Source organism: Dicentrarchus labrax, unplaced genomic scaffold (genome assembly GCF_905237075.1).
Source record: "Dicentrarchus labrax unplaced genomic scaffold, dlabrax2021, whole genome shotgun sequence".
Lineage (NCBI taxonomy): Eukaryota > Metazoa > Chordata > Actinopteri > Moronidae > Dicentrarchus > Dicentrarchus labrax.
Window position 1 is genome coordinate 9,192,276 of NW_026136722.1, and position 23,777 is coordinate 9,216,052.

At 40.3% G+C, this 23,777-nt stretch overlaps 1 protein-coding gene across 1 annotated transcript in view; it reads left to right on the top strand.

The window, feature by feature from the left end:
• Positions 1 to 23,777, top strand: part of abca3b (ATP-binding cassette, sub-family A (ABC1), member 3b) — a 28,291-nt gene that overhangs the window by 1,837 nt on the left and 2,677 nt on the right. Inside the window, exons 3-30 of the mRNA XM_051389424.1 lie at positions 2,361 to 2,607; positions 5,105 to 5,232; positions 6,676 to 6,841; positions 7,750 to 8,009; positions 8,092 to 8,208; positions 8,829 to 8,949; positions 10,820 to 10,993; positions 11,135 to 11,316; positions 12,959 to 13,105; positions 13,311 to 13,440; positions 13,526 to 13,680; positions 14,064 to 14,219; positions 14,303 to 14,513; positions 14,631 to 14,781; positions 15,361 to 15,459; positions 16,735 to 16,933; positions 17,027 to 17,333; positions 17,418 to 17,691; positions 18,283 to 18,487; positions 18,779 to 18,998; positions 19,741 to 19,899; positions 20,393 to 20,565; positions 21,877 to 22,011; positions 22,151 to 22,345; positions 22,510 to 22,697; positions 22,842 to 23,012; positions 23,176 to 23,372; positions 23,660 to 23,733. Of these exons, the coding sequence (XP_051245384.1) occupies positions 2,361 to 2,607; positions 5,105 to 5,232; positions 6,676 to 6,841; positions 7,750 to 8,009; positions 8,092 to 8,208; positions 8,829 to 8,949; positions 10,820 to 10,993; positions 11,135 to 11,316; positions 12,959 to 13,105; positions 13,311 to 13,440; positions 13,526 to 13,680; positions 14,064 to 14,219; positions 14,303 to 14,513; positions 14,631 to 14,781; positions 15,361 to 15,459; positions 16,735 to 16,933; positions 17,027 to 17,333; positions 17,418 to 17,691; positions 18,283 to 18,487; positions 18,779 to 18,998; positions 19,741 to 19,899; positions 20,393 to 20,565; positions 21,877 to 22,011; positions 22,151 to 22,345; positions 22,510 to 22,697; positions 22,842 to 23,012; positions 23,176 to 23,372; positions 23,660 to 23,733 (4,941 nt within the window). The remainder of the gene's footprint in view (positions 1 to 2,360; positions 2,608 to 5,104; positions 5,233 to 6,675; positions 6,842 to 7,749; positions 8,010 to 8,091; positions 8,209 to 8,828; positions 8,950 to 10,819; positions 10,994 to 11,134; positions 11,317 to 12,958; positions 13,106 to 13,310; positions 13,441 to 13,525; positions 13,681 to 14,063; positions 14,220 to 14,302; positions 14,514 to 14,630; positions 14,782 to 15,360; positions 15,460 to 16,734; positions 16,934 to 17,026; positions 17,334 to 17,417; positions 17,692 to 18,282; positions 18,488 to 18,778; positions 18,999 to 19,740; positions 19,900 to 20,392; positions 20,566 to 21,876; positions 22,012 to 22,150; positions 22,346 to 22,509; positions 22,698 to 22,841; positions 23,013 to 23,175; positions 23,373 to 23,659; positions 23,734 to 23,777) is intronic.

Here is a 23,777-nt window from a genome sequence, read left to right on the forward strand (position 1 = left end):
ATGGCTGTCTTTAGGGGGAATCACTATTTGTTATTTTGTTGCTTTATTTGTTTTTATTATTGGGACATAGATCCTGAGACAAGAATGATTGCAATCAGATTTTATTTTGTGTAATCATAGATTTATGTGTCCGTACAGATATCTACACTTTTTTTGTGATTATATTTTATTGAGATTTCATTTTTTATTTGTATGTCTGTCACAATGTAAAACACAAGAAATATAATATATATGTATAGAGTAAAATAGTAGGAAATAAATACGTAACATTTAAAAAGTTATTTATGTATTCTACATATACTACAGATACACAGTGCACTCATATCAGTAGATTTCTCTGTTATAGTAGGGAATCACCTTCACATTTCTATCTTTTTCTTACTTTTTTAACTGTTGGTAAACATGTTAGGAAGGGTACACGGCACGCACACACACACCATATCACAACTCACTCTCCTAGACAGACAAGGCGTCTTATGCAAGCAGTTCACTCGAGGCCTGTGCTATTGTGTAGTTCATGGAAAATCATATTCTTACATTCAGAGTCTGTCTTCAGTTTACAGAAGATAGGAAAGGAATTTTTACAATAAACATTGTATTGCGCTGAATGGCAGCTTGCATAGTTTTGAACATTAATATCAGTTGATGGTTGCACAACGCTGCAGCTATTCAGAAATGGAATTGGCTTTCTGCTGTATAGCATGTGTGGTGTGAGGTTGTTGCTGCAACCCACTGCTGCTCCAGTTGTGGTTTTCTAGAGACTACAGAGACTCCATTAGGACCAGGCAGGAAAGAATACTGAGCATCTTTGTGTTTATTTTCTGCAGCCAAAGTGGACAAGCAACGCAGAGTGCATGTTAATCACTAAAACTGTATTGCCAAATGCAATGCGTTACGACATTTTATCTTCTCAAGCAAAGTGTGGATTTATTTCCGGGCTGTAAAAGCATGTTGTAAAATCAGATATTGGCAAAGACCTTACATTTTTGTGCCATGCTGTTTTTTTGTCCCTGTGTTTCCTGCTCACCTACAGCAGATTTTGATAGCTGATGGTTTCAGTTCTTCTGCATATTGTTTGCTATACTCATGAATTTTATTTGGGCTTGTTCTTTGTTCTACAGTGGCACGTAGCCTAACAGAAAGATATTGAAAGATAGTGTGAACTACATTGTGAATCAAAGAAAATATATGCACATTAAAAGGAGTTCATACAAAATTATGGAATCTATTGAGCCAACCTTTTTTTTATTTACTCAATAAAAGCAACCATGTCCTAGTAACGGGCAAGGTTTAATTCCTGGGGGAGGTCTGGTTGGTCTTAAGACAATTACCCCATTGTTTTTTTGTGCTCTATTGAGTTGCCAGTGCGCTACTCCCTGTATGTCGGAGTCCACATGGCCCTTATCGCACTGGCACTGAGCTGCCATGGTTGCCCTGACTCTCCTAGATACTGACACACACACACACACACACACACACACTCTAACAGTGGTGTCATGACAAAATTTGGGACTTTTGAGTTCAACAGCCCATTTAGAGTGATGCCATCCTTACAGTAAACAATGTTACTACACCAACCAAACCTTCAGCTCCAGGTTTACAGTTTTTATTCTTACTAGTATGGACACAGGTTGCTTAATTACCAGTATTAAGCTTCAGTACGCAGAGTTACACAAAACAGTATTGCTCAAATGTGGTCATAAGACCAAATTCCTTAATGCATTAAAACACACTTTATAAGCGTGTACCAACAGGAAACGTGTCTACTCTTATTGTCTGGTCGTTATATTTATTCCTCTAGAGTCGGATATTGGAGTCCCTCTGAGATTGACCGTAATTTCCTGAAACTGTCCAAGTCACTTTGTGCTCCAGTCGCTCAGCAGGAGGAGGCCGTCACATAGATTAGGATTTGTTTGAACTGTCCGTGAAATCGTCTAGTTTCTGTTCTCAATAATGTGAAAAGAATAAATTGATGTCCCGACCCCATCTTGACTAAAAATATTTAATTTTCAAGGCATACTGGAGATTTTTTTTCAGCTCCGCATTTCTGTCACTTTTGTGTTCGTTGTACATTGCACACGTGTGACTGAAATATGGTGGCATTTATTAATTTTCATTGAGTTAGTTTCAGTCATGAATATCCTGTCAAACTTAGCAAAGTTAACCAATCTCAATACATTTTCTGTCTGTGATTTATATTCATTAATAATTCACCCCATCTTTAAAAACCTTTTTCTTATATTCCCTAAAACCCTACATTCCTCTTTTACTCTTTTTTTTTTTACCTGCCCTCTCTTTTTACCTTACCTTATACATCCCTATCAAACAGATGACAGATTATCTCTATTCCTCCCCTGCAGAAACGTCAAATCCTGGTGACTCTGGTGGAGATACTCCTGCCTCTTCTCTTCTCCGGCATCCTCATTGTGCTACGTCAGAAGGTGCCTTTTAAGGACTACCCAAATGCCACGGTCTATGAGAGCTACGCTGTCGACACGCTACCCAATCGTTATCTTCAAAGCTTACAGCTAGCCTATGTGCCTAGTAACTCCAGTGTGGTGCGACAGGTGGCAGAGGATGTGAGAGGCAGCCTGTTCCTCTCCTCAGGTAGGTCATAGTTGGGCAGGAAATGGGCGGCAGGTTCAGTACAACAATGTTTGAAAAGCAACTCCAAATGCAGCCTGTTAGCGCAGCATAAACACTGAAAACGGGCACAGACCTAGCCCGGCCTGGCATGGAAGCAAATAAGCATATTTCCCAAAATGTCAAAGTCTAAGTGGAACCCTCCTTAAAATGTGCCACTGTTATCCCATTCAACTGAAATCATCTGCTAACTTAAATTTGCATATTTTGTACTACATTATGAACCACAGCCTCAGTGTTCAGAAACATATAATAAAGTAGTACAAGGAAGTAGTAAAAAGTAATACATTTATAACACCTATTTTATCTTAGAGTTTATTGTAAAAAAAAATAAATAAAACAAATTGATGCATATTACTGATAAGACTTGTCACATCCTATTTTGCTAACATTTGTGATAAAATATTGAATTGTTGCTTTAAAAATCTGGATTATGCTGCAGTAAAGCCTTATGTTTACATCCCCAATTTGAGTTGTCTGTACCACCACAATAACAAATGAAACAAATACCACAGCCTTGACACTACTTGTTAATCAGGACCGGGCTGGGAATACTGGTTCCTCTAGAAACAGCCCTCTGGAGAGCAAACAGGCCGCACCCTAGTCTCCTGTCAGACTGTATCAGCTGGGAGTTTAAATAGGGAAAGAAAGGAGGCTCACACACTGTAGCATAATGGCCTCCACTACACTACACACTTACTCTTTTTAATTCATACCCTCACACACATACCTCGTGCGTGACCAACTATTCAGATAAACACACAGACAAATCTGACTGACAGGTGCGCAAACAGTCTGTTTACATATTTGTTTTCACGTCGACAAGCAGTCAGCGAGATGGACAAATAGCAGAAGTGTAAGGTTGACAGATCTGTGTAACTGCAGGTTGTCCTGTATACAGCCATGTGAGATCCCAGCTCAGTCATTAATGAATAATTTAGCTGGTCTCAGCGTTCAGAGGGATAAGGTGTATGGGAATGATTAAGGCATGCACACAGAAAACCACCAAAATGTGACCTCGGTGTTCAGGCTAAATTAAAGGTTCTGTTGAACAGATTAAGTTGACAGCAATTAAAAAGCACTGAGATAAACAATTGCCAAAGTTTTATATATTTTAAAAACACAAGGATTGTTAAAACTGGAGCGGCTAAAAATTGGCAACACATTTGCGCCGTTTTTGTCGTAAAGATATTAGATGTTGAAACTGCTTCTTTAATGTTTAACATGGTGTATTGTGAAATAGTTCATTGTGAAATGAGATTTCCTACATTGTGTTATCTCAAAGTTTTGTTGTTGTTAAAGAGTTGTTTTGACTTCTCTTAGGTAGATCATCAGTGACAGATGGTACTGGCTTTTGTTATTTCCATTCAAGCATATTCAATTAATCTTTAAAAAAATTATAATATGAAAATATAATAATGATAACTGTAGATTGTCATCACAGGTCTGGTTACCCAGAAAATATGGATTTTTGGTTAATTGTTAAAAATGTTCACTCTAACTATTTCAAATGTTAATACTGTAAATTATTTTAACTTTTTATTGAACTGTTCAAACCATATATCCATTTCTTAAAGCAAACTATTTTGACTTTCTGCTTGTTTGCCCATGAGGAGGTGTGTGCTATCAGTGTAGATAGCTTATTTATAGGTTATTTCTTCTTAAACTTTTGAATATTTGTGAATTTATATCTTTGAGAAAATAATTTGTATTTTTTTCTGGGCTTATTTAAATTAGTTTTACTACTCCACAATCTTTTCATATGCCCACCTGGCACCTGCAGAAGCAACCCCTACTATTAAAGTATCAAAGAAAAGCAGCTGAAATGAAGAGCAATATGTCGAGTGTGTTTGAACCAGTGTGTGTTTGTCAGCTGGTTACCCTTGACCTACTTCCCTCTGTGTCCTCTGTGTGTCTCCCTGTAAGTGTTTATTTTATGAGACTGACCCAGATTTGACCCTAAGACCAATATGTAACGCTGACATTCTTTGCCTGGCCCAGAATACCTTCATGTATGCTTGATTAGTAGAATAAAAATTGCCATTGAGAAATCCAGTTCTGGAAAAGAGATACATTTAATCAAATATGAAAATAGAACCAAATCTTTTATTGTCCTGCTTTCTGTTTTCATTTGGACTGCTTGGGGTGTTTTTCAAGCTGTCCGATGCTTTTTTTGTGTGTTTCAGCTTCTGTGTGTATCTCTTCCCCTTTTTGTGTGATCTAGTGCCTGCATCACGGAAAGCATGTATGTTGGTGTACTTGAATATTTTACCTGTGGAATTAACAATATTGGCCACAGAATTCAGTATGCTAATCAACTTCCTGGCTATCAGTGAGAGTAGCGAGCGCCAAGGTCGTGCCATGAGACAGGCATGAAAACAGACGTACGTGAGATGAATACCACACCACAACTAATGTAATGTTCTCTGTATCTGTGTGTGTGCTTATGTTTCTTCCCTAGTGCGTGGCTTTGAGACAGAGGAGCACTTTGAAGACTACGTGAGAAATGACCCTCTGTCAGGAAAGCTGCTGGCTGCTGTGGTGTTTGAGCACCCCTTTACCCATGATGATGAACCTCTTCCCACAAAGGTAAAAGGCAGCGCACACACACTGTCACACACACTGTAGCAGGTTGATGGTTGGTTCTTGCACCTTCAGAGCGGGTGCAGCTGCAGTGCAGAGTGGTAAACTCAGCTTGTCTGTATTTGAACAAAAGCATAATTACACTGTAGCATACTGTTTTTGTTTTCCTGATCTCAGTGTAAGGGTGACTTAAAATTTACCGATTACAGTCTGTAATCGCTTTGTTTTGCTCCCTAAAACTCTGTTTGTTTATTTTAATTTACTTTACTTTTTTTTGGCCAACTAGAAGGAAGTCTTAGAGCTCATGTTTTAATCAGTTTTATTACAAAACAAAGTAGGGCATAGAAACTGTCTGTTATGATATGATAATAGATGAGAAGGATGTTTGATTTAATGTGAAGTAGATGCAACTTGTCCTTCCGTGTAGAAGGAAAAACCTGACAGAGGACAGATGAATTCACAGGTTCCTACAGTGTGATCCCACTGCATATGATCGAAAAGTCTGACATACTTAATAGGCTAGAAGGCTTCAGACAGCTTGAAACTCGCTGGGAGAGAGAGAGATCTACTCCCACATCTTTGTGTGCACCATCTTCCCATATTTATAACCACATTTCTATTCACTTGTATTCTATTTGCCCATCTCCCTCTGCCTCTCAAATTAAATTAAATTCAGCTTTATTGTCCTTGTAGAAAGCTGTCGTTGCTGCCAGATGGATAAAACCATAGGCGTAAATACACAAAAGTTGATGGAACAAAGCACAAGACACAAGCAACTCTTTATTTCTTTCATTTGCTTTATGTTTTCTCTCTTTGTTACTCCCATAGTCATAGTCAAAACAGTTCAGCCAAAGAAAGAGAAGCCTGAGTCTTTGTTGGAATGATTGACGTGGCATTGATTTTGTGTCAAAGTCTGCGACTTTTGTAGTAGTACAAAATGAATGAAAACAGTTCTAAAAATCTTAGAAATTATCTACAAAAATAAGTACATTTGTTTTTGTACACAAACAGCATACAGACAAATGATGTATACTATCCTATTCAATTGTTTGTTTGTTTTAATTATGTTTGATTATTTTGTGACAATAGTGATATTAAACAAATTGGAATAATTATGTTTTTGTCGAAATTAACAAAGAATAACAGGAATACGCTTTGTGGTGTATACTGTATATGGGTCAACAGGAGGTCCCAAATATTTCATTATCATATTTCATCATTATCCTAAAACGAAACATATAACTCTTTTATTCACTGCCCAGTGTAGGCTTATTTATTACTTAGTTGATTTATTCCCTCCACAACAAACTGACTAAGTGGGAGGCAGCTGCACTGCTTGAAGCCAAGTTGATAAAGAGATCTGATTTGTGTGAAATTCACACCACACCACACCACTCGGCTTGGCTCAGGTCCACTAAGTCTGTTCTCTTTTTGCACCCTCATATACAGGTGAGCTACCATCTGCGTTTCACCTTCACCCCACGCAACGCCCCAATCAAGGAGAAGTCGGAGCTGAACCCAAACAGTGACCTGGACTGGCACACGCTCAGCCTCTATCCCCTCTTCCAACTGCCAGGGCCGAGGGAGCAGTATGACAAGGAGGGGGGCACGCCGGGTGAGAACCATCATCTCTATTCTTAAAATACTTTACATTTTGTAGAGGTCTTATTCCAATAAGCACCCGTCCTTAAAAAAAAAAAGAGCGATAGACAGAGAATATAATTGATGAAAAGCACTTATTTTCCACAATCTCTGGGGTGAGAGCCCTCTCTCTCCAGGCTGTGTTTCCATAGCAACCCCGGCCCTACACATCTTTGGCAAGATCACCGTTGTCTAGTTTTAACACTATGAGGATGCATTGTGCCCTCACATCATTTGTGATGTGTCAGGCATTGTTCAGGAGGCATCAGATACTCTTAACTTTATCTTCACATTTGTCACCTCTAATTGTTTGATTTGTCAAATTTAAATGAGGTGATTGTGATGGAAAACTCTCAAAAAGATGAATCACTTGTACTCAAAGAAGAGTTCAGGAGACCCTGGCAACTTACACAGCAGAATTTATTGAGGCTTGGCCGAGGAGAAAAAGATCAGCAATAAATGTGAAGCACAGTGCAATGCAACTTTAGATGATGAATTTGAGAATAGATAAGACTGCTGTCCCCCAAAAACAGCCCAGACCAAAAGTTCCAAGTTGAGTGTAACTATAATGGGACAAAAGATGAAGTCATCCTCACAGCATAATAGAACTGACAAGCTTTTCCAGTCGCATGAATATTGATTTCCAACATCCACATGCATAATAACTCACGACTGCAGCTCCACTTTTGTTCCTCAAGGCCTCTTACCCATTTTAATGTTAACTTTAGAAGTTACAAGGGCTTTGCTTTATGGAATAGGTCATTTTGTAAATGGGGTTGTGCCATGAGTCAGTTTCTGGACCGTGATTAATGCTGATATAATGGCAGTATTAACATATCTCCTTAGTGTTATATATCTTATATATCTCTTTTCTCTTTTAAGGTTATTTCCGAGAGGGATTCCTGGCTGTACAGCATGCGGTTGACCGAGCCATCATGCACTCCTACAACAGAACTGCGGCTGCCTCTCTGCTGCGACAGATCAGAGTGGTTCTGTCACGGTTTCCTTACCCTGCCTTTATATACGACGTCTTCATCCTGGCCATTCAGAACCAACTGCCCCTACTGCTGGTGCTCAGCTTTACCTACACCTCCCTCAACATAGTTCGAGCTGTGGTGCAGGAGAAGGAAAGGAAGCTCAAGGTGCGTTTGTGTCTCTCTATATGGGCTGTAATAAAAAAGGACTACCTGGTCCTTAATCTCTACCTTTTCTTGTCTATTTCAGGAGTACATGAGGATGATGGGTCTCAGCAACTGGCTCCACTGGAGCGCCTGGTTCCTCATGTTCTTCCTCTTCCTCTCCGTTTCAGTCTTTTTTGTCACTCTGCTCCTCTGTATCCAGGTGAGTTTGTGTTACAAATCATTGTTACATAAGCCACATTCCAGCACGTAATGCCACATATTTAAGCAGTTTCTTAGATAAGTAGAAGTTAATACAATATCATTATCTACAGTAGTGTTTTAGTGGAAACTTTCAGTACGTATTTATTTAGCGTGCAAATATGTAGCGAAGCCATAGCTCTTAAAGCAATACTTTATACAGTGTCATAAGCCATGAGAGGCAGTACTTTTAAAATGGTTTTGAAACAACTAAAACCAAGAGGAAAAACAGGGACTGGCTGTAAAGCAAATGATCAGATAGGAAATGAAACGAATGATTTCAATTACAATTATAATATGTAATTATAATTAACAGATCATAATAATTCGATCATATTTTTTGATTATATTTATATATATATATATATATATAGATAGATAGATAGAGATATATATATATATATAGATAGATAGATAGATAGATAGATAGATAGATAGAGAGAGAGAGAGAGAGAGAGAGAGAGAGAGAGAGAGAGATAAATGGATTAGATTATTTTTCATTTTTGGTTTAGGGGATATAATGTGCCTCAGCATGTCATAATAGAGCAATGAAACTATCTGTTTTATAACTGCTGTTTTTAGGTGAGCCCCAACGGAGCAGTGCTATCCTACAGTGACCCCACACTGGTCTTTGTCTTCCTGCTTGTGTTCACCGTGGCCACCATCAACTTCAGCTTCATGATCAGTACCTTCTTCTCACGAGGTGTGTGTTTTTGTCTCTGTCCACTCTTTTCTGTACTATCCTGTGAGCGTGGTGAGATGCCCTTTACTCAACACTCTAAATTTCAGCAAAATGGAGCCAGACAGTTTGTGCAGCATTGTTTGTTCTCTCAAATGAAGGTCAGAGTGTCTGTTGTTTGCTTTGCTCCCTCCTATTAGCTGGTCCAAAACATAAAAGCAGCAATAAAAGACACATGAGCTATAAAACACATGTTTTAACGACACAAAAATCTGCACAGAGAAGAGCTATGTTGTCATGTTGACTAGACAAAAACAGATAAATATCACTGGTGACTAGTTGTATTGATAAACTATGAGAGTGTAAATATTTAAGTCATGTAATTACTGATACTTTAATTCTATTTTGGCTGTTGTGTGGTATAGTAGGTTTCTTGTATTAAGTAGGTCAGAGCTCTATCCGTTTTCAGCCACATGAAATTTCAGCGCTCTGTCCGGCCTGAACCTAGACAATAAAGAAAGCTATTTAAACCCCATCTCTCCTTTCTCATGATTCTCTTCTCTTTTCCCTTTCCCTCTCTCATTCAGAGCTTTTCATTCAGACCAGCATCCATCTTCTTCCAACTTTCCCCAACAAAGCAGCTCAGGTTACAAGTGCTCGTTGGCCTCGGTTTTATACAGCCTTTTGCAAAGCAGTTGCACATAAACACTGACTAATTTGCCAGCCACGCTGTAGTTCATGTTATTCTTTGGCTGTTGGTAATGATTATTATGAAGCCTTTTGTCCACAGGAGGTGAGTTGAGGAGAAAAGAGACTTAAAATACTCTGTTTTGTGTTGAATCTCTGTTTCCATGAATCATGTCGTATATCTAACTCTGAGTAATGTAATGTGTTCTGTCACCTGCCCAGACAGTTTTCCTGTTTTGCTTTGACATAATGAGGCAAGGTACCTTAGGTGTCAAATCTTGTCCTTCTCTTTCTTCTTCCCACTTTCCCTGTCATTCCTCAGCCTGGCCTGTCTTGAGTCTATGAATAATTCTCCAAACTGTAATATTTCACAGCCTGACTTAAGTCATTAAAAATTGTGTCAATTGTTGCTGAACCTACTGGAAATGTAAGCTGAGGAAACCACATCATCATGTTGTTTTCCCCTTGACACCATGCATAAACAAAGTTCCTTATAAACTGTAATGACTCTAAACCCCAGCTAGGTTCAAGGGTTTCTTTATAAGGGATGATTTGTATACTGAAGAGGGAAGAGGCAGTAATGAGAGGCTTTTACAGAAAATCAAACCAACCAATAGAGAGGATCCTTCAGTGCCGTCCTCTGCCATTTTCATCAACAAAGACGTGCTCTTTTTCTCTCCTGGCTGTCTTTGTGTGAGCAGCTGTCTGGATACTTCTCCCCTCCCACTGGTGTACTTTTTAGGAATAGATAATGGTACTTAATCAATGCATGTTCCACACAGGCTCAAAATGTCACATTGTCTGCCACAAGTGCTCTTTTTAGAGGTCTTGTCTCGCTGCTCTGAAGTGGAGGCAAAAAACAGCCCTGAAAGTCTTTCATTCGCCTCATCCACAGTATTCAACTTTCTCACCCATTTCTCCCCCAGCTCTCATTTGTTCTCCCCAATGCTTCATCTGAACAGTACACACAGACTTGCTCTGTGAATCATGCCAATGGGGTTAACAGAAAAAGTAGTTCTCTTCACATAACAATTTACCTGTTAGCTCTTGTGTAGGTCTACAAAGGCACGACTATGTGTGTCAGCAATGTTCCTCTTCTGTAACTGTGGCAACAAACAGAGTGACAAGAGCTGTGATTACACTCAATTCACTGTATTTTCTTTGTCAACAACCCCTCAACCTCTCATTCTTTTCTCTCTAACTCCAGCCAATGTGGCGGCAGCAGCGGGTGGCTTCATCTATTTCCTGAGCTACTTGCCTTATTTGTTCCTGTGGCCGCGCTACGACTTACTAACCCATGCCCAGAAGGTGTCAGCGTGCCTCATCTCCAACGTGGCCATGGCCATGGGATCTCAACTCATAGGAATGTTTGAAGGCAAAGGTAAGACTGAGGGTTATGGTGAAAGTGAATTTAGCCAACTACAATCCACCGATTTTGGACTATCTGGGTACTTTAGGAAGTCAGGGTCAATTTCTATTTCTTTTCCTAAAAACATTGTTTTTTAAAATGTTTATTTTATAGGTACAGGAATCCAGTGGTCAAACATGTTTGACTCTGTGACGGTGGATGATGACTTCTCCATGGCCCAGGTGTTGGGCTTGCTGCTGTTTGACTCTGTGCTCTACTGGTTGGTGGCCTGGTACATGGAGGCAGTGTTTCCTGGGGAGTATGGAGTGCCTCTACCGTCTTACTTTTTTGCACTGGTAAGCTTCATCACTACTTGTATGCACACACACTCACTGGAGATGTAACCAAACACAGATTCGTTAGTGGAATGAAAAGATAATGCATTCAAAAGCGATACAAATGTTTAAGATAATTGCAGTTATCTGATTATTTTGTCCCTCCTCACAGTGTCCTTAGTCTCCACAGTACTGCCAGTTAGTAATTCAAACTTAAAAGAACTAAACCAAAAAGAAAAAAGGGAAGTTGTGTGCAAACAGAAAATCGCCTAATCATCTGGTTGGTTATTGTCATCACATTTCCCAGTAACAAACCGTCTAATGTGTTTTTCTATTTTTTTTTTTTCAGTAATGCTTGTCACATTTCAAACCATATGTATTTATTTAACACTGTTTAAATATACATGTTGTGATAACCCTAACCCTTGTGATATTTGATATTTTTCATAAATATAGAAATACCCTCACATTTTCTTAAATATCATTGTTAGAGTTTGGTCTGGAAACTTCATTCACTGAGTGTTTTTCTGAGCAAATATATGTGCAAGTCCTCTTAGTTTGGAGGAGAAAACACTGTTTCTATAAGGTATATGGCAATAGCAAACAAAGAATTGTTAATAGATAAAGATACAGATACAGAAAGTAGCTTTGTTTTAAGGGGCAAACACATTAACACCTACTACTCATTTACCTGATTCAGGGATATGATACTTAATGCTACTAGTGCAATAAAAAGAAATGATGGCTCACCAGCTTCCCATCTATGAACACTGCTAATAGTGTTTTTTGAAAGGCATGAACAAGCCTTAACTAGGAATTGAACCTTGCCTCTGACGTGGCTTTTACATTGTGGTTTGCAGTTAAAGACACATTATCATGGGAGCAAATGCTGCAAGTAGGTGGTGTTAAGCCCTTATAGCACCATCAGGAAGTTGCAAGGTCTCCTGTAAGAAAAAAATTGCCTTAGATTAAAGAAATTGCTCTGATATAATGAAAGTGGAGGGGTTTGAAAATGTGAGGTCACAGCATACTGGTCAAAGGAAGTCTTTGGGTTGAACTGGCCAGAATAACAGGAAGCGTCTGCCTCTGTCCAGCCAACACAAATAAAGTTTATCTTTCTAACAACTATAGGAGATCACGAAATAGCGTGCCTCACACACACACAAAAATAAACTCATGCTAATCCATTTCCCAGTAGTCAGGAATTTAAAAGACTGCCAGCAGGGTGTGGCTAAGATGCTGACGCACTTCATGTTCATTGTGTGTGTAAGATGCCGTTTCTACAATGTTGAAAATGGAGGTCTGATTCTGGTTCTTAGGAAGTTCACCAGAGGGAGGTTCGGTCAGGAAACAATTCCCTCTAATGTAGAGTGTACATGAACAATGTTAATGTCAGCCCACTTTCTCTTTCTTATGTTTTATGAATGATTGTGTTCCTCTGCTTTCTTTGTTGCATCCTGTAATTATCTTGATTAATTGGGAAAAAAGTTAGACAGTGTGTGCAGTACATGATTTTTTGTTTTTAATTCAGTAAAATATCTTGTGGAAATATGCTTGAAATGAATGCTGGAATTACAAGGTACTATTTTATACTGCTTTTTTACCAAGGCCAGTTTCCTACCTCTGTCTAGCCCTCACTTTCTCTCAATCCCCTTATCTGCAGCCTTCATACTGGTGCAGCAGTCCGCGCATGGCTTTGGTGAATGAGAAAGAGGAAGAGGAGGATGCAGAAAAGGCTCTGAAAGGGGAGTTTATAGAGGAGGAGCCAGCTGGACTAGTCTCCGGGGTCAAGATTAAACACCTGGCTAAGGTGAGCAGCAAAACGGATGCTATGACCCACAGGGTCAACATTTAGACCTCCTGTAAAAGGGTGCAGATGGTGCAAGTTTTTAAAAAAAATTACAGTCATTAAATATTCTACTGCAGAAGGTAAATAAGCAACAAGGTTGCTCTTCCTCTATGCCTTTTTTGCTCGGGTATTGCACATAAACGTTTTGGGTTTATCTTCTCAACAGGAATTCAGAGTGAGCAACAAGACGCGGCAGGCTGTGCGGGATCTTACGTTGAACATGTTCGAGGGACAGATCACGGTGCTGCTAGGACACAACGGTGCTGGGAAGACCACAACACTGTCAATGCTTACAGGTGACCAGCTTAAACAGCCAATGTGCACACAATCAAACATAGATGCCACCTAAATCTTAAGTCAACTAATTGCTTGTGCTTGCAGGGCTGTATCCCCCCACCAGTGGCAGGGCCTATATCAACGGATATGACATCTGTCAGGACATGGCTCTGATCCGACGCAGTCTGGGACTCTGTCCCCAGCATGACGTACTGTTTGATAACCTCACTGTCAGAGAGCACCTGCTCTTCTACGCACAGGTACCCACACTATCATGCACTCATGACTCTCTTCTCCTGCTTGTTCATTGTTGATAGAGATGTTTTTTAAATTATTTATTATTATTATTATTATAAGTGTCTTGTGTGGTGTTCATGTTCTTACCATATACATATATCTCCATAACTATCATTCGTTGCTGAAGTTTCCTGTACAAGTAAATAGAGATTTAGTTTAATCTGTATTTGTCCAGGTTAGTGTCACTGAGAGCAATATTTAAGCTTAGCTTTTTTCTAAAAGGATATTAGGAGTCCAGCTTACTATACTTTAAGAAAAGAGAAGTTATCCACTCTTGATATCATTAGGGAATGCATGCTGGGAGTTTGGACAAGAGTTTATGTGGCGTGTTTATCTGCTTAACCAGCTGAAAGGCTACTCCAAAGACAAGATTCCCGATGAGGTTGACCGGACAATCCGTATCCTGAACCTTGAGGACAAGCGACAGGCTCGCTCCAAGACCCTCTCTGGTGGCATGAAGAGAAAACTCTCAATTGGCATTGCCCTCATTGGAGACTCCAAGGTAAAGAATTTCATTAGCATTATTCACTGGATTCATTTTGTGCCATCCATTCTTATCTCATCCCTAACTTCATCTGTCTGCAGGTGGTCATGTTAGATGAGCCCACATCAGGTATGGACCCATCAGCTCGACGTGCCACCTGGGACCTTCTGCAAGGGGAGAAGCGCGGTCGAACCATCCTGCTCACCACACACTTTATGGACGAGGCTGACCTGCTCGGCGATCGCATCGCCATCATGGCAGGAGGAGAGCTGCAGTGCTGCGGGTCACCACTTTTCCTTAAGAACAAATATGGTGAGTGGAGTGGAAATAGCTGCAGCTGGGTGAACAATTGACATTGACAAGATGTCATTCTCGGATTTGACGGCTATGTAATATGTACAAGCCTGTTTCTTTTCTTCTGCTCCCCAGGTGCTGGCTACCACATGGTGATAGTAAAGGATGCTCTTTGTAATGTGTCAGAGATCACCCGCCTCGTCCACATGTATGTTCCTAATGCCACAATGGAGAGCAGTGCTGGGGCTGAGCTCTCTTACATCTTGCCCAAAGAAAGTACCAGCAGGTGAGTCATTCAGATCTTTTGTCATAAGTCGAAGTGGAAAAGTGTGAATTTGCCGTAAGGGGAGAAAGACCATTGGCTAGAAGTGACGCCTGCTGACCAATAGTGACTAAATGATAACCCGTGTGAAAGGGGCCAATTGACTACAGAATGTCACAAAATGGATCAATGCATTTATAAAATAACTGCCAGCATTACATTGTACATTGTGTTTTTCTTTTTACTGTTTTAGAGTAATACACTTTTAAAAAAAATCGAAATCAGTGCGGTAAACATACTAAGATCTTTCATTTCTTATCTATCACCTTTTAAGTTTCTCTCTCCCTCTAGGTTTTTTTTTTCTTTTACAGCCACCTCTCCTGTTACCTTTTTTATGTTCTTTTTATTTTCAGAAAAAATCTATATCCCCCCTCCACACACAGATTTCAGGCAGAACAATGTATGACTCTTTTTCAAAACACAGTGGAGTTAAATTTGGCAATTTCACACTCATGAAGAGCTCATGTTGTAATTTTGAGGGATAGCATTTCTCCCACTATGAGATAGTGTGTAATCTGTTTCCCTGATGCACTTTTCTCTCAGGTTTGAGCTGCTGTTTGCTGAGCTGGAGATGAACAGAGAAGAGCTGGGCATCGCCAGCTATGGAGCTTCAGTAACCACCATGGAAGAAGTTTTTCTCAGGTAGGAGGAATATGATATGGGCGAATGCGATTTAAAATTTTCTGTATCTGACTAAAGGAGAAGCTCTCCTTTAGCTCGGCACATTTTCAGTTATGCAGCAATTTAAGCCACTGTATTGATAGAAATAATTGTGATGGTCAAGAAGAAACATTTTAATACAGAAGAATGTAGGTTCCTTATACAACTTGAGTTAAAAATACCAGCCATAGCTCTGCAATCATGCAAGCATTTTCAGTTTTGTTAACATGCAAACCAGTGCTATGGCTCATATGTACGCCTTTTCTTCTTTGCACATACATCTCAGTCCCAGGTGCCTACTGTTTACTGAGCCGTTATTCCTGCTTCCCTGTGGATTCAATATGTGTATCTGTGGCAACGAGCACAAGAGTGCTTCCGCAGCGGACAGCTAGCGCTGCATGCTACTTCTACCAGCACAAGTGTATGACCTCGTAATTGCCACTGCCAAGAATGTTTGTCTCAAAGGCCTTGTTATTTACAAGTCATAATAAGAGTCTATCAGTGTATTCTGGCCATAAACACTATACACCAAACATCAAGTACAACACCAAGAAAAGCTGCTGTTTGAACATTTGGTCATTTAGCTCCCTTCTGGTGTTCAGTATTTTGCAGCCAAGTAAAATGTCTTATAAGTTAGATAGTAACACTGCTACAGTTATTAAATTAATCATTAATGCCAAATGAAATACTGTGTAGATATATAAAACATCTGATAACCAAGCATTTTAAACTAGATCATGTAGTTTTGTCATTTTGAGTTTTCACAGTTTAGCAGGCTTACACATACTGATGGCTTCAAAACACAGTTGACATTTTTTTTCTAAAATCTTAATTTCTTTTGTTCATAAGTTTATTATTACAATCCGTGGTAAGAGGTGTAGAAAGGATAGACTGATGGAAGATGTAACTAGGTTCACAAAGGCACAAAGGGTGTTTAATATAGTTGGATCGGCCCTCCTGTGTAGGTGCCTTGATTAGATGGTCTCACTGATAATTTAAATATAAGGCCCAGAAATAACTTCATTTACGAGCAGCCCTGCCTTTCTGAGCTTTTCTGAGCTGCTGAGGAATGAACAATAGACAGAGGATATTTTATAGATGCATTTTCTTTTTTTTACAAATCATGACAATTTCTAAGCTTTACTTTAGTCTCCAATTTCAGCAAATATTTTATTAAATGGAACTGTTGGTTGGTTGCTGAGAAACTGAACTTCCAGTAAGTAAGGTAGATAACCACAGGTTGATTTGTGTGTTCAGAGTGGGAAAGCTGGTGGATTCTAGTTTGGACATCCAGGCAATCCAGCTGCCAGCCCTGCAGTACCAACATGAGAGACGCTCACATGACTGGACCACAGATGACGCCAGCAGCCTCAGCGGCATGACCGATGTCACCGACTTCACAGATAGCGGCACACTCATCTCAGAGGACTGCTCCAACATCAAGCTTAACACCGGGGTGAGATAAAGAGGAAGCAAACTCATGCTTGTCATGTTTACTGCATATCATTCGTAACACTCACATTTCACTTCCCCTTGTCTCTCCTATCAGGTCAGATTATACCTGCAACAGTTCTATGCCATGTTCCTGAAGAGGGCGCTGTATAGCTGGAGAAACTGGAAGGTGATGGTGGCTCAGTTCCTGGTCCCTTTGGTCTTCACAGTTGTGGCCTTAGTTGTAGCACGCACTTTTCCAAATCACCAGGATGCTCCACTGCTGAGGCTGGCACTCAGCCGCTATGGTCACACCAAGGTCCCTGTGGCTCTGCAGCCTGGGCCAGGTCCCCTGTCCTCTGCCCTGGCAAATACATACAGCTCGCAGCTCTCTGCACAGCTGGGCCAACTCATCAACATTACAGGTAAGCATAGTGACAGAGACAGAGACTTGGCTTGACTACTTAGCTGAGTATTAACTGACCGTATACCCTTTTTCTCTGAATCAGACTTTACTGATTACATCCTGACCCAGGCAGAAGAAGAAGGCGGCAGCTTTAATGAGCGCTGTGTGGTGGGTGCTGCTTTCCGTGGCAGAAGCAGCCGTTATGTTGAAGCAACAGCCTACTTCAACAACGAGGGCTATCATACACCCGCCACAGCTCTCATGATGGCGGACAATGCCCTGTTCAAACTTCTAGCAGGGCCGAATGCTTCCATCCAGACGGGCAATTACCCCATGCCACGCAACCTGTCTGAGATCGCCCGCAGCCAGCTCACAGAGTGAGTGGAGGGGAAGGGTGGAAAGCATTTGGTTATTATCAAGTAAAGAGAGAAGAGGTGTGGCTCTATTTATCTTTAGCAAGCGCAGTTACTTGCAATGTACTTGTTGCCATCATGTAAAAATATGACATTTTCCAAGGGATTATCATTTATTCTGCATGACATGAAAGGATACATTTTCTATATTAATGTCCGTCAATTCAAGTATGAATTGAACATTTCTGGGGAAACTCCAAGCTTACACCAAAAGGGATATATTCAATATAGATTTAATATCATAATGCCATCTGATTTATTGAGGTCTGCATTAGTCTTAATTTGTAAAATTACTCACAAATCTTGTAAAATAGCTGGGTTCTAGTTTGACATTATAGATTTAAACAGGCGGAGATCAAGGTGATGGAGGAAAGTAATTGTGATCCAACAAGGGTGCGGTTGTGTATTTTATGTCTCTCAGTTATTTCACACCTCTCTCTCGCTCTCTCTTGCTGTTTCTTCACCTTTCCTTTGCACTATTTCTCCTCCTGTTCCCCCTATTCGCCGCCTCCTCTTTTTTTCTCTCTTGACCGTCTAATTCTTTTTCATCTGTAGGGGAAAGACAGGTTTTGCCATTGCCATCAACCTGATGTATGGTATGGCCTCCCTGTCGAGCACCTTTGCCCTGCTGCTCGTAACAGAGTCCTCTATCAAATCCAAGCACGTGCAGCAGGTCAGCGGCGTCTACCTGTCGAACTTCTGGTTTTCTGCCCTGTTGTGGGACCTGGTCAACTTTCTGCTGCCCTGTCTCCTCATGCTGGTCAGTATGAAATCTGATATTGTATATTCAAATATGTTAATTGTACATTATATTAATGGAGGGAATTCAATCTCAAAATGGAGCAGAAATGGTAGCCAGACCTTTATAATATTTCTGGCTGGGTTCTTGGGCAGTGTATTTAAACTGTTCAAGTTTAACATAAGACATTACCTCCTCCACCCAGACATGTGATATTATTGGTTGGGATAAAAGTACTGAGAATGACAAGTTAGTGTAAACAGAGCGGTCTGATTCTTATATGCATTATCTTAACTCTTTTTATGCTCTTAGGTGGTATTTCAGGCATTCGGAGTAAAGGCCTTCGTAGAAGACAACCACTTGGTAGATGTGTTGTTGTTACTACTGCTGTATGGCTGGGCTGTTGTGCCTCTTATGTATCTGCTCAGCTTCCTCTTCTCCTCTGCCGCTACTGCCTATACACGCCTCACCATTTTCAACGTGATCTCTGGCACCGCCACCTTTCTGGCTGTCACCATCATGACCATCCCAGGTGAGAGGCCATACTGGCTTACAGCACTAGCAAACATTTAGAGTGTCTCAAATTACCATACTGGCCAGAATATAAGACGATGCTGATTATAAGTAATGCCCCATCATTTCAGACTAGTACTACTAGTCCAGTTGCTGCTACTGTAGTCCTTCTGTTCTCCTCTCTATGAAACCAACAACCTACCTTTTTTAATTTCCCTCTATTTGAGGTCCTAATCGTGTGACTCTGCTAATTCCTGGATTAATTAGTCCTGGGTCCCTTAGTGCTGTAAAGACGTTTTACTCATCAGGAGGAATTTATTTCATCTGTGGCAGCAACTCTGAAACTCATCTAGGTTAAACTAGGCTAACTCAGGCTGACTAGCTAACCCTAAAAGACACACTATAAATGGACTTGAAGTAACACGCTAGCTTAGCAACAGTGGCAACAAAAAAAAACATAATGCAACACCATAGGCACTGGTGTACTGATCTTGTGAATATATAAATGACCCCACTTTTTCAAATGTAATTTTCCTTAAAAGAAAAGTCTTATACGCAGGCCAATATGTGGTAGTTTTAATGGTTTTAAAAGGGATGAATACATGAGTGCAAGGAGTTCCCAGCATCAGTGCTTCTGGCTTGGCTGCGTACTTCATCAAATTCAATGTGGATGAGAAGCCAGTGAATGCATGAGGGGTTAAAATTTGAAAAAGTAAAGAAAACATTCCTGTTGATGTCCTTCTTGTGAATTCCTTGTCCAGAGTTGAACCTGCAGCACCTGTCGCACTTACTGGATAAGGTGTTCCTGATCTTCCCAAACTATTGCCTCGGCATGTCCTTCAGCCAATTCTACCAGAACTATGAATTCAACTCATTTTGCCCCACCAGTCCAATCAGCCAGGCAGTGTGCAAGTACTTAAGTAAGTATAGCCTCAGAAAATTAGGAGGTCATTGCTTTTTTCGTATAGGTGTTACAGTGAATGTTTTTATATAATATATTATATATATTATATATATGTTATAAAATAATGTGGATGGGGTATCTACCTGAATTTATCATTTAATATGTAATAGATGTTATAGAAGATATAATTATGATGTTGAGTCATATTGTAGGTGGTAGTATTACACCTCCTCCACCTTGGAATGATGGTGGTGGTTCATTTTTATAGTGGACATATTATATAAATAATAGTGTATCCTATAAATAAGTATCATTGCTTTTCACTAAAGTTTAAACAAAAAAACACACAGATCGCACAGGGCACAAATGAAACGCACAATGCAACAGTTTTCTCCTAGCTTTTTGTATAATATATTTTTTTTTAATCCAGTTTTCCAAATGTATATTTACCAAACTAATGAAATGACCAAATTTGACATGACATAACTCAAGTGTTTTTCTGGTTCTAGACATTACGTACCAGACAAACTACTTCTCTATGTCAGAGCCTGGTGTGGGACGCTTCCTTGTGGCCTTCTCAGTGCAGGGCCTAGTCTTCATAATTCTGCTGTTTGTCATCGAACTGCAGTGTGTCCGCACTCTCCGGCGACTCCTCAGCTCCCTGGGCAGAAGACGCAAACAGGTAGATGAACTGTGGGAGCGGTGGACAAGGCAGTGTCTTTCTCTGTTTTTGGGTGAGGGGTGGAATGGATACTTTTCCGTTTCATCAGAAATTTAAACTGTTTTCAAAGTACAGTGGTGGTTAATTATAGTGAAAGTCTCTAAAGACTGGTTGGTTCCACAAAGTGAGTAACCTCTGATCATGCAGATTTGATGAAACGGACAAGGAATGGACAAATGACACCTCATGAAAAGGAAACTAACTTTACACACCAATAGCAGCGTGTCTGTTTCACAGTTAAAAAGCTACTGGATTGGTTCATACTAGGCTGAAAGCCAGTTGGCAACATTTGTCCCTCATTAAAAGAGGTCTAGCAATTAGCACTTTGATTTGTACTATTTCAAAGCAGCAAGAGGAAAATAACAGATCTGCAAAGAAGCCAAATCATCTGCGCCCCTGTGTGCATGTGCATCTGATAATAAACCTGCAAACTGATTTGTCACATCAAGGGGAGCAGTCTTGGATTTAATGTTGGTAAACATGTCTGTCAGTTTTTCCAAATGAATACAGAGCATTTGATATATCACTACTTGCATAATGAAACCAAAGTCCAAGCTGCACTTCATCAGGCAAAAGAGGCAATGAGGAGTTATCTGAGGCTCTTCACACCTCTAAGATCTATAACCACCTCTGCACTCATTAGCACATAGACTTTACTAAAGGGATTTAAGAACATATCTTATCTGAAAGACTGCATGCTTTAAGGAAACACTTTTGTAAAGCTGTGTTTTGAAAACCGAAAGCGTTTAGAGCTTAGTTGATTGTTGTAATTCTTCAAGCAAAAATGCCAATAAGTTTGTTTCAGCTTCTCAGTTGTGAAGATATATTGATTTTCCTTTTGCAATAGTAATAATAGTGAATATCTTTGGGTTTTTAGGCAGTTGGTTGGACAAAACAAAGTTATTGCCTTTGGCTTGACATTTTTCCTTATGAATAACCAAAATAAATTGGTAGATTAATTGATAACAAAATAATTGTTAGGTGTAAGATAACAGTCTTTGTAGAGTCAATCTGTTATATATTCGAACTAAGCTTGTTCATGAAGTGTTCATATTGTTCTGTTCTACTGTCTATAGGCTACTATGACATAGTAAACCGTATTTATGTATATTATAGTCCCTTAAAAGACTGGACATGTACTATTACTGTCAGAAGAAAAGAAAAGAAAAGTCCTTATTACTGTGACATAGTCATGTCAATAAGTGTGTTACTTTTTGTGATTTATAACTTCTATCGTGTGTGTGTGTGTGTGTGTGTGTGTGTGTGTGTTAGTTACCTCTAATAGAGGATGCAGCACTGCTTCCAGAGGACAGGGATGTGGCCGATGAGAGGAAGAGGGTCCTGGAGTGCCAGCCAGTTGTAGAGTCTATGGTTGGTAGCCCCCTCATACTGCAGGAGCTCAGCAAGGTATGTAGCAGACAAGTCTTTTCCTTGTACACATGGGTCTGAATATGTTTGTGAAAGACTGAGAGAGTGTGTTGAAATACGTGTGTCTTTGTGAGATATGACATGGTGGTACTGACCTGCTGTTATCTCTCCTTCTCAGGTGTACAGCAGTGGGGAGAATCTTCTGGCTGTGGACAGGCTGTCTCTAGCTGTAGGGAAAGGAGAGTGTTTTGGCCTCCTGGGCTTCAATGGAGCAGGCAAGACCACAACCTTTAAGATGCTGACAGGTGATGAGAGTGTAACCTCCGGGGACGCCTACATTGATGGATACAGCATCTTGAGGGACATTAAGAAGGTGAGAGCGGCGGGGGGAGCTGGAAGGAAGTTACGTTTAATTCAAAGATAAATTGATTGCAGTAGTTGAACTTTTGGATTTAAGTTTACTGACTCTTCAATGTAGAGCCACTCTGCTTCCAAAAGGCCATGATTTGAAAATGGCCATTTATCTCTGGATTGCAGGTGCAGCAGCGCATCGGTTACTGCCCTCAGTTTGACGCCGTGCTGGACCACATGACAGGGAGAGAAACTCTTAGTATGTATGCCAGGCTCAGAGGAATACCAGAGAAGTATGTGTCTGGCTGTGTGGAGAATGTCCTGAGGTCACTGCTGCTGGAGCCTCATGCTGATAAACTGGTCCGCAGCTATAGGTAGGTAGACTGTTGGTGCAAAGAAAAATATCTGAGCCATTCTTTGTTCGGTTTTGTGCCATAAAGTTCACATATCAGCCTGAATAATGCTGTATTTTCTTGAGAAAGTGTGTGCAAATAATATGTCTCCATCAACATATGCAGTGGTGGTAACAAGCGGAAGCTGAGTGCAGGCATGGCTCTGATTGGTGGGCCTCCGGTCATCTTCCTGGATGAGCCTTCAACCGGGATGGACCCTGTGGCCAGGAGGCTGCTGTGGGATGCTGTTACCCGCACACGGGAGTCTGGAAAGGCCATAATCATCACTTCTCATAGGTGAGCTTTATAGAATGTGCTGGGTATTAACAGTGGTAAAAGATCGTCCACTACTGAGTGTAATTAAAATAAATTGTATTACTATATATTGTATACTTGAAAAGCTGAAGAAGTGGGGATGCTCACGCCTTTTACTCATCTCCCTGATATGTTCCCTCACCAGTATGGAGGAGTGTGAGGCCCTGTGTACCAGGCTGGCAGTGATGGTCAACGGTCAGTTCAAGTGCCTCGGGAGTCCCCAACACCTGAAGAGCAAGTTTGGCAGTGGCTACACCCTGCTGGCTAAAGTACACATAGAGATTGATCTGGAGGACAGTGACCTGCAGCTGTTTAAAGACTTCATCGAAAGTACCTTCCCAGGTCAGAGCCATACAGTGAAACATTTACAATGCAGATTAATACACCTCCTAAAGATTTTATCGACTCCAAGTTTTAGGTCTGAATGCAAAACCACAGAAGAAATTGTCGTATTGTAGCTGCATTTACATTTATTTTAGTTATCATTCTACATTTAAATTGAAAAATGCCAAAAATCTATTTCTCTGCATGCTTTTTGTGCTGTTGAGGGTGCTTTGCTGTTGAAGTAAACTCAAAGTGTAAAAAAATAACAAAGCAAATCTAACTGTGTGAATTTCCTCCAACCACAGGAAGTCAACTAAAGGACGAGCACCAGGGAATGGTGCACTATCATTTGACTGACAAAACACTAACCTGGGCCCAGGTAACTGATATATATACTGAGATACAGTACACATCTCTGCACAT